The sequence below is a fragment of the Hippocampus bargibanti genome, linkage group LG02 (assembly GCF_051943395.1).
Source record: "Hippocampus bargibanti isolate YZ-2025 linkage group LG02, ASM5194339v1, whole genome shotgun sequence".
Taxonomy (NCBI): Eukaryota; Metazoa; Chordata; class Actinopteri; order Syngnathiformes; family Syngnathidae; genus Hippocampus; species Hippocampus bargibanti.
In genome coordinates, this window is record NC_142735.1 from 3,913,411 (window position 1) to 3,924,434 (window position 11,024).

Consider the following 11,024-nt stretch of genomic DNA (forward strand, 5'->3'; position numbering starts at 1 on the left):
GGCCCGCGGGCCAAATGCGGCCCCCGAAAGAATATTTTGCGGCCCGCCTTTATATGAAAGATTAATGTTAGTGCGGCCGCATGATTGATATGAATTAAACTTGTGTGTGGAGCTGAACAGGTATGCAAGATAAGCAATGTTTAGGACAGTTAATGTTCAATATTTTCTTTATGTTAAGAAAGTTAAAGGTTAAAGAACTGTGAATACAGACATTTGAAACTTTATTAAAATAATTACTTTTCCTGTGGTTTTTTTCAGTTGTCTGTAACTGCCTTGTGATCATTATTTTATTTATTACTGGTTCATTTATTTTTTTTATTCATTTTTCCATTTATTTGTTTAATTCATTTTTTGTATGTTAAAAATAATGATTTTGAGAACATTGGAATGTTTCACCTGTGATTTTCTTGTGGAAAAACCGATGCGGCCCAGCCTCACCCAGACTCTGCCTCCAGCGGCCTCCGGGTAAATTGAGTTTGAGACCCCTGTCTTAGCGGATGACGCAGTCAAGAGGAAATGGAGTCTGAGACATGGGTTGCTTATTCACAAAGATGCAAGCTTTAAAGTGTTGTTTTACAATCTTATCAATTACAACAAAAGGGTTGGAATGATTCACTTGTTAAATAATACTCAAGAAAGCTTTTGTGTAATTTATTTAGCTGATGAAATGGGGAAAAAACATGTGAAATTGATGCTATTTTGTTTTGATAAACATTCAGCGTTTCACTTAGGAGTCTTCGCATGATGTTAAAACGCAAACAGCATCATAGAGACAGCTCTTTAATTAAATACCGGTTCAAATTGAACTGGACATGGTATTGATTTATTGATAAAAACCTGTTGCGAATTCTGCCTTTGATTCCTTGTTACAAAACATCAAGTTGTACAGAAAGTACTGTAGTAACGTAGTTGTGCACAATTGACATAAAATACTGCTAAATTCTTAATACAAATGTTTAGTTCTCAAGCAAAAACATTCCAAAAAATAGATCAAAATAAATAATCACAAAACAAATAGCCTTGGCCAGACTAGTTTTTGGTAAGTTTTATTTAAAAAAATGAAATGTATTAGTCTTTCTGGAACGCTCTTTTTGCCTGATTCTAAAGGAAAAACTATTAATGTATCACATGTTTAAAAGATTATCAAAGTCAGTTAGAAAACAGTCCCAATCATAATTTTGTGTTCCCTCTTCATTCGAGGTGTATATGAGATGTATTTTTTCCAAGAGGTAAAAACACGAATTTGCACTTTGAGGCATATAAATAAGCCTTTGTTTGAAAGAAGGATTAATTTCAGACTGATATATAACATATAATAAGAAATAGTAATTCCGGAAGCAGAATGATTTAAATACACCATTCTTTTTGGATTAAGTGCAGGTGAGTCAATATCAGGTGCACCCTTTTTTCACAGAAACAAGGCATTAGAAAAGTATAAAGTCTAAAAATATAGTACAAAAGATATACATCCATGCACACAGCTACACGTAGGTAAATAAATTCCAGTGATAGGAGTACTGCAGTCCACTCATAGAGCAACAAAAGCGTTTATTTTCCTCTTTTTATGTGTGCCTCATTGTTTCTCTCAGAGCTGAAACCTCCAGCAGAGATGTCCCAATCTGTCAATGTTCTTATGCAGGACACTGTGAATCGGTGACACGTATCGTGCCACATCACCATCCCGGGAGAAATCTCTGCAAAAGAGACCCTTGTCCGAGTTGAAGACAAATTTCTGAGGCATAGGCCCATTGGCCCTGACATACTCCCATACTGCTAGCAGTAGGAGCCTCACCTCAAAAGGCGCGAGGTGCGAGAAAGCCTCGTGGACGTTAGCCAGCACAGGAGGCAGAAGCTGGCCCTCGCCCATGCACGACACCAGGAGGCAAGAGGCCCGCAGATGCCACGGGGAGTCTGCGGATGAGGTCTCGCGAGACGCCTCCCAATGAGCCAGCAGGGTGGCCAGGAGGCCTCTGAGAACTGCCGAGCAGTAACAAAGAGCTGGGCGTCCTGCCGCCACTACCTGGAGCAGAGTGAAGAGCACAGGGTGGGCTTCGAAGCAGCGCCGTATGTGAATGTCTCGTTCCACCGTGGTGCGGGCGTGCTCCTCGGGAGGCCATGACAGCTCTCCATTGGCTACGTCCGGACAGACATTTTCCACCAGGGTGACAGCGACAACCTTGGCTGCCTCAGCATTGATGGGCGGCGGTTCGTCAGGGTCTGCGGGTGGTCGTGATCCGTTGAGACCGGAGGAGCTGCAACACTGGACCACGACAGTCAGCAGTGTTTGGATGTTCTAAAGAAAGAGACAACAACGGTGATGTGCATGTTCTGCTGTCAGGGGGAACTCATCTGAATATTTTTGTTGTCTTTAGGCACTAAATAAACCACATTCAGGCAAGCAGTATGGTTCAAATTGGTTAACTAATTCACTGCCAGACATGTGCAAAAATGTGTGCACAGTTTTTGGCAATGTCACTCGAATTCCAAAACCCACAGAATATTGAGTTTTAGGACTACATAAACATTCAATACAGCGTCTGAGACCTTAGAGTCTCTTCTTTCATCAGAAAAAAAAATCCTAATTTATATGGGTCTGGATTTATATGAGCTTGAAATGAGGGCGACTGTCCAAAATCCAATGCCACACATATTGGTTTATATAGCGCTTTAACAACAGCTGAAACTGGAAAAAAATGCTAACATGGAAAAAAGAGAAATGAGGCTCGCTTGTAGACGGGAAAAAAACATTGCTCGAGGCCACAGCCAGCGCTTTATCGGCACCCAAAGTTGGGAATGGCGCTCGACGTCATATTTTCAATTACCGAATAAATTCATGAATGGCAGTGAATGAATTAATCCTGGTCAGACTGGCGTTTACTGTGGTGTGTATAAAAAAAATCACGTTCCACATTACACATGGTTATGCGCTGGAGAACCTTTCAAATTACAGTAAAGTCTCGTTATATCGATATCGGATATATCGATAGTCCCGGTTATATCGATATTATTTCTATGCACGCACTGAGAAAATTACATGCAAACAGGGTCGGATATATCGATAGTCCCGGTTATATCGATATTTTTTCGGACTCCCTTGAATATCGATATAACGAGACTTTACTGTATAATAAAAGTCAAGCGAAACATGACATAATTTCACTTCAATTTTAACTCATTTACTGCCATTCACAAATTTATTCGGGAATTGAAAATATGACGTATGACGAACGTATGACGAACACCATTCCCGAACTTTTGGGTGTTTTTTCATGCTTGTGTGCCGATAGAGCGCCGACCATGGCCTCTGGCAATGGTTTTTTTTTTTTTCCACAAGGGGGCAGTATTTCCCTTTTTTCCATGTTAGTGCTTTGTTCCAGTTTCAGCTGTTGTTAAAGCCCTATATACTGTATTGCATTGTATTTTGGACAGTCACCCTCATTTCAAGCTTATATAACTCTAGAGCCATATAATTTAGGAATTAGCTCTTTTTTCTGATGAGAGAAGAGAGTCTAAGGTTTCTAATGCACTATTTAATGTTTATGTAGTCCTAAAACTCAATAATCTGTGGGTTGTGGAATTCGAGTGACAATGACAAAAACCCTGGCCCTGGAGTGGACACATTTTTGCACATCATCTGGCAGTGAATGAGTTTATACTGATCTTAACACTGAAAAATAATATTGAAATGGCCTAGTACAAATTTTGCTGTTTGGTGGAAATGGGATTTAAGGCATTTTTTTAATCCTCAGGAGTGACTTTACTCACCAGAGTGACCCCAGACGGGTCAGGCTGAGGGGATTCAGTACGCATCTTCAATCCCTTGCCGATCACCCCAGCATGAAACACAGACCACACGCTTCCTGAAAAGTTGACCGTCGTACCAAAGCGACAGTTGACGTCCAGCAAGGAGGCTCCGAGATCAGTGGATCCCGACTGGAAGGACACAGGAGTGCCCGACATGTCCGCTATCTGCCCTCCGAAGAGCCCCGCGTTGCCTTTATGCAGCACCCCCTCCACCAGCTGCTGGAGGACTGCCTTGAGAGTAAGGGTGGAGTATGCAGCGAAACGGGACAGCAACTGGACGGAACAGCTCACGGCCTCGGCCGCCTGTCCGCCGTCTTTCCCCACTTCCCCTCGCCTTCGCAGAGCGAGGAAAAAATGAGCGACAGCGGCACGAGAGAGCAGGAGGAGGTGCGCCGGGGAGGCCGCGCGAGGAAGCGGACTGGCTGACAGGAGCCGCACCGCAGCATAGGACACCGTCGGGTCGCCGTGCAGAAGGAGCGGGCTAAAGTCGTGGAGGTGTACGGATACCGCGGATCCCAACTGGACCGCCATGGTGCATTGAGCGTCCGGTGTTCCCTTTCTGTCTTCATCTTGACTCTGGAGAACAGTGGCCAGGTTTAGCAGGAGCTGCCTCAGCTGCCGAGGTCCTAAGGTGTGCGTATGGATCTGGGCCACGCAGTAGGCCACAGCCGAAGGAATGAGCCCTGCCAAGCAGGACGAGAGTGTGTTGTGAAGCTGCCAGGCCAGAGCCAACTCCTCCGGGTTGCGGGCCTGAGTGAGGAGCTGACAGAGGGCTTCGGTGGCCACGCTGGGGCCACCGTAGACAGACAACAGACAAAGCAACTGATGCAGCCAGAGGTGCCGCTTCCTCTCCAGTCTCAATGTTTCGGCACACAGCTCGCTTACGTGCGTCTGCAGCTCGTCCAAGAATGGGATGACGACCTGCGGCTGAGGGGAAGCCGAGTGATGGGGATGTCCGTCCGCACTGTCCGAGCGGTTGTACACCAACTTGTGGAGGTGTAGGAGCAGCATTTGTAAGAGGCTATCGCAACCTTCTCTGACGCCTTCGTGAGGGGATGACGTAGAACCGGAGATGATCACCGAGGCCGGCGTGGCCGTATCCGCCAGAAAGCGGAGGACCCGAGCGCCCCCGGATGGGCTTTGGCATATAAGATGGACAGCTAGGCCCAACATGTTGTCCAATTCTTCTCTGGGGAGTCCTTGTAATAAACTGTGCAACTGGAGCAGGAGAGGTGGGCGCAGCAGTTCCACCAGCTCAGCAGACACGGCGCCAAAGAGGTTTGGAGACATTGCTGCCAACTGAAGAAGAAAGGGTACCGCCGATCGACGTAGCTGAGGGGAACCCTCCCAGGAGGTTGAAGATGAAGTGGGAGACATGGGCGTGGATGGGCTTAGGCTCTCCTGGAACATCCTGAGCAACTCTTTCCGGATGCTGTCAGAGTGGTGCGCGGCCAGATGCCCCAAGATTCCCACCACCGAGCCGATCTTTGGCACTCGGCTGCCTTTTTCTACCCCGTTCACAAGCAGACCTTGATCCTTGGCGCCGTGGGAGCAGAAATCTTTGAGTCCACAAGCTAAAACTCGGCTGATGATCGTTCCTGGGAAGGCAGAGCCAATGTGAGCAACCACCCAGTCAAAATGCGGGGAATGCTGGACGGAGGTGTCTAGTAGAGCGTCCACGCAAGCGTCAGGGCACCAGGCCAGCATTGCAGCCAAACATTGAGAGTAGGCTTCCATGAGGGAACGAGTCCCGGCGCAGGACATCCAAAGTTGGAGAACCTCATTGAGGCTGGAGGAATGGGGGGCTACCCTTCGCCCAGCATGTTTGCTGCTGAGCTGACCCAGTAAGTCCACAGCCCAGCTGGACACCAGGGGAGCCCAAGCCCGTGGGTTAAGGCGAATGAACTCAGAGAGAACACCGTGAACCTCCTAAGACAAACAGAAACCCAAATTCAGATTGAGAAAACTTGATTGACTGAAGTTGGAGAGACTTTGATCTGAAATACTAAAAATTAAGATATACTTATGATACTTATGTCTGTGTAAGTTCACAGTCGTACAGAAATGGTCCATCGATGAGAAGGTTTCTTCAGCCGTCATCTGTACAAATTTGAATGTTTCGGACGTTTTGCCTCCTATCCAAGAGGCTGTTCGCTGATGTAGGCTCTTGGATAGGAGGCGAAACGTCCAAAACCTTCAAATTTGTACAGATGACGGCTGAAGAAACCTTCTCATTTATGATACTTAAGCACAAAATGTACAGCTAGGATTCCCCTCCATTGCTTTGCTACTGATCGACTCGTACATTGTCGTACTTCCGGAGGCACGGTGCGGGCCTGAACAATTTCGACCATAATAGCAACAAAATAAAGGCAGAGTTTGAGGCCAACAGATTGAAAGTTGATTGTAAACAGTGAAATTGATAACAGTTTGTTTGGTCGGTGATACTGCCAGTTGCATATGTCGGGCAATATTTGCTGACTGAACGTTTGACAGATGAAGTCGGAACATTACAGTTGTTTGTTTCATTTCTTATTAAAATTATTTTTTCTGTTGAACGAGACATATTTGTAATTGGTATGTTTATACTGTATTAATTGTTCATGTATTTACAGCTCTCTATTCATACCATATCTATCTATCTATCTATCTATCTATCTATCTACCTACCGATCTACCTACCTACCTATCGTATCTATCGATGAAAAGGTTTCTTCAGCCGTCATCTGTACTTCTTTGAAGGTGTCGGACGTTTCGCTTCAATCAATCCATTGACACTATCAACACTAACTATCGTATCGACCTATCTACCTACCTACCTATCTACAGTATATATCTACAGTATCTATCTACTGTATCTATATATCCACAGTATCTATCTATCCACCTATCTACTGTACACAGTGAGACCTCATCAGCACCAGAGGTTAAGTTATCAACAGTCCTTATGGAAGGTGACTCTCCTTCCATAAGCCATCAACGACCATCAAAAAGGTAAATAAAACTTTATTTTACAGCACAGTTTATTTATTTAATTACAGTCCTCATGCAATTCCCTTTGACCTTCAACCTCGAACGCCATTCCATCAAGCCCTAAATGACCATCACAAATGTAAATAAAGTGACTTTATGATACAAAGCAGTGTATTTCTTTCACAACAATACAATAGCACATTTATTAGACATAGAATAAGGTATGTTGTGTGTAGTTTTAAGGCTTATTTAGTTGAAAAGTATATTTTATGGCAACCCGGGAACGGATTATTCCCATTTTAATGGTTTCCTATGGGAAATTCATTTTTGAGATACACACTTTTCGCCTTACACACTCTGTCTGGGAACCAATTAAGTTCGTAAGTTGAGGTCTCACTGTATCTCGAGCTATCTATCTCATAGTTGGCAGCCATTTTGTCAGAAATTATTCCAATGAAATACTGTTATAACATACATTATGTCTTTGCAGGCACGTAATATTGAGGTTCGATTGAAAAAGCTTGTCGTTACTTACATTTTAATATCCATTTGTATATTTTTCTAACAGTCTTGTCATTTCACTGTAGCCTGTCCCATGAGGCATTTCAGTTACAGGCTGGTATCGGTTACGTTGTTTCAGTGCATTTTTTACAGAAATGAGCACAGATGTGCAGTATCAGCGCATTCAAGATGGTGATGGAAATGTTCAATAATAACTTGGAGATTCTCCCACCTGAATGATGTCTTCCAGATTCGAGCTGATGCAAGAGCTCCTATCACCCTCGGTCTCCAGGTGAAGCAGGAAGACAGAGACATGCTCGTCATAGACGCCCCTCAAATGCTCCAGCACGGCTCCTCGACAGGCCGGGACGGAACGCAGCAGACGCACAGCGCAACGGGCGTGTTCCCGGATGCTGAGTTTGCGACCTTGGACTGTGTCAACGCCACTGATGAAAGACTTGATCTCCTGAGACAGTTCCTGGCCACTAAGTGAGAAATTGAGTAAGAAGTTAGGTACGAATAAATGCAAGTTTTGATTAGGAAAATGATGAGGCAAAAGAATTAATGTCATACGAAGCATTACAAAACAGAAAAAAATTGTTTATTTCCCCAGAAAATTCATTATATATTTTTTCTTGAGTTTTTTTTTGTTTTAAATTAGTTTATATATCATTACAGGAAAGCACTGTTTCGGTTCTGCACTCACTCAGTTCTTCACTTACATTCTTGACATTTTCATGACTCACAGGATATTGAATTTAATGACTATATAAACACTGAATCTACCAAACGGAACAATAGACACCATCCTTTCACCAGGAAAAAAAAATCGATTCTGCCTTCTTTCCATTGGATTGGATTGGATTTGCCTTTATTAGTCTCGCAGTGGAGAAATGTACATTTCACAGCAGCAAAGTAATGAAAGGAATGAAAGTATAAAAACAAAATATAGGAGCTGCTGGAAAGGCAGCCACTCTCACGGCACCGTCTTGAAGTCAAAAGAACAAAAAAAAAAAAAACGCAATAACAAATTCTTCATTCCTTTGTTATCAGCAGTAGAAAATGGAAAGTTGCACAAAATGCAGTTCCTTGTCCCAGGTCTGACAATCTGTCCTAATTTCATTTCCAAAAAAGGAAATCAACTGGTGATTGTGAATCAGTAACAACGTTTCCAAGTTTGATATTTACAGTGGGGAAGCATCAGTAGCACGCCCACCGCTCCCCAATAAAAAAACTGACAAGTATAGCAGGGAAATGAGTTATAAAGTACTTCTAATTGTTCAAATATAAAGCCAAAACACATCTTGCATTTTCTTAAAAATGCAATCACATAAATGTTTGCAACGATAAGGAATTCCCAAGCCAATATTTATATCAGTCCAATATTAACCAAAAACATTGATCAGATTATATCAGTCTACATCCAAAATGTACAATAGTAGTAGTTCTATATAATCAACTCATTATATTATCTGTTCTCACAATATCTTGAATGTGGACAGAACATTTTAGGAAATAAGACAGTTCATTTCATTTAATAAACAGAAGTCTCGATAATGTATGCAAGTAATAATAATATATAATATTGTATACCGTTGTAATAATGTATGCATTCAAAATAAAAATGAACAGGTTTCCCACATGTAAACGACGTATTATAATGTATGTGTAAAACGTATACCCGACCAAACACACATTTTCTTAGTTTGTGGTGCTGTTTACGATGAAATAGAAGTAGTATTATGATAAAAACGAACAAATGAGGCATTCCTAAAATGTTTTGGTGGTGTTAGTTAAGTTGTGTTTGAAAAGTAAATGCAAAAGCGGTTCTTGCGTGGAGTTGAAACCCGGCGAGGCAGGCACCCAGCCGGTTCCGAGCGCCACTCACTCACCTCAGGACAGTCAGCGTTGTCTGACTATGTGAGCTCTGCATCGCATTCAGCGGACTACCGTCAAACACCACGGACATCGCTTAGTCTCGTAATATTGGGACTTTATATCAAAAACCTCCCGGCGTACTCGATGCTTCAAGGTGACCAATGATGAGACGTTTATCAGTTATTTTCTGTCAAATTGCGAACGGACGAATATGCCGAAAGGGGTGCTCCTTTACCGGAAGTTTCTTCTTCCTCGATTGAGCAAAGTAAGACGACGGCGTCAAGTGATATCGTTGGCGACATCTTGTGTCCATTTCCACGTACTTTCGTTTTTTTTATTAACCTAAAATTGAATTTAATTCAGTGCGTCACTTGTATAACGTAACAATCTATCGACATATGTATATATCCCTAATCCGTCAATGTATACGTTTCCCCCGTATTTTATGTGTCATTTCAAATAATGTACTGTTACACCCGCGCTGCAAGAAAGAGTTACCGCCGCTCGTTCCTACCACCTGCTGTAAGGCTTCTTAATAATCACACCTGCTTCCTCTTCTTCTTTTCCTTCCGGCTTTTCCCTTCATGGGCTCACACCTGAATAATTAAAAATCAGAAAAAAACTGGATTCTTGTACTGTATTGTACTTGTACCTTATGTAGACTCAATACAGTTTCATATATCAAATGTGCTTTTTTTTACACTTGCACCATGTACACTTCTTTGGGAAACATTTTAGTCCTCTGACATTTCAATTACTCATACACTACTTGGTTTTTATCTCCCCCCCTTTCAAATTGCTGCTGTGGATTGCAAATTTCCCCCTTGTGGGGCTATTTATTAAAGGCTCACTACAACTGTAAACGTTTATGTCAAACGATTTTACAAAGACAATTTTGGCTCGAATCCAGGCTCGAATCAACTTCTGGTAGCCAACGACAATGCCACCGCTGATCGCTACTATTGTCACAGCAAACCAGCAAAAGTAATTTTCAATTATGGTTTTTATCTTTGCGTACAGTCGGCTTGACAAAAGCATAAAGTGCGCATGCGTAGTAAACTGTGCTTTTCCGCCTGTGTTCGCGTTTTTTTATCATTTCAAATAATGTACGGCGTACTGCAACTTTTATACGGCAATTATAATTATTTATAAAGGCAGCGATTATTTGTCAAGATTGACAGGTATGCTTATCATTTCATCCACCTTGCGTTCATTTTGGAATCTGCCTATTCCCGCGGCTGACTGGAGACTATCGCAGCTGGGACCAACCACCTCACAATCACAACCAGAGCGAGAGAGAGCGAGAGAGCGAGAGAGCGAGAGAGGGAGAGAGCGAGAGAGCGAGAGAGCGAGAGAGCGAGAGAGCGAGAGAGCGAGAGAGCGAGAGAGCGAGAGAGAGAGAGAGAGAGAGAGAGAGAGAGAGAGAGAGAGAGAGAGAGAGAGAGAGAGAGAGAGAGAGAGAGAGAGAGAGAGAGAGAGAGAGAGAGAGAGAGAGAGTGTAGAGTAATAGAGAGGCATATAGAGAGAAGGCAATGCCGACCGAAAAATAAGTGGGTATTCGCCGTATACCGGCATACACCCTCGACTACACCGCAGTCTACCGTAATGCACCGTGTTGTCAATCGAAGTGGCGGCTCACTTGACTTCGATTATGCAAGTAAATTTTGCGGTACAGTGGGACCTCAATTTACGAACTTAATTGTTTTTTCATTTGATATTTCCATGATGACGGGTGAGGCACGGCCTCAGCTGACTCCCCTGACTTCACGTCACTGGTGCTTTTATACAATGTAGTATTTACTGTATTTTAACTGGTCGCCAGCCTCCAGTCTTGTGACGGGGTGGAGCGATTTACCTGATTTACTTGC

General features: G+C 43.2%; 1 protein-coding gene across 1 annotated transcript; it reads right to left on the reverse strand.

The window, feature by feature from the left end:
* Positions 1 to 656: 656 nt before the first annotated feature.
* ints5 (integrator complex subunit 5) lies at positions 657 to 9,387 on the reverse strand. The gene is made up of 4 exons (XM_089021012.1): positions 9,171 to 9,387; positions 7,511 to 7,763; positions 3,766 to 5,733; positions 657 to 2,293 (listed from the first exon to the last, which is right to left on the reverse strand). Exons 1-4 carry the CDS (start codon positions 9,245 to 9,247, stop codon positions 1,586 to 1,588), a joined length of 3,006 nt encoding a protein of 1,001 aa, XP_088877138.1. The 5' UTR covers positions 9,248 to 9,387; the 3' UTR covers positions 657 to 1,585.
* Between the last annotated feature and the right edge of the window lie 1,637 nt (positions 9,388 to 11,024).

Excerpts from the sequence above, each read along its gene's own strand:
- ints5 (XM_089021012.1), bottom strand. The coding sequence starts at position 9,247 with ATGTCCGTGGTGTTTGACGGTAGTCCGCTGAATGCGATGCAGAGCTCA. Across the intron at positions 7,764-9,170 it reads ACAACGCTGACTGTCCTGAG|TGGCCAGGAACTGTCTCAGG; the intron begins GTGAGTGAGTGG and ends TTTCTCACTTAG. Across the intron at positions 5,734-7,510 it reads ATCTGGAAGACATCATTCAG|GAGGTTCACGGTGTTCTCTC; the intron begins GTGGGAGAATCT and ends TGTTTGTCTTAG.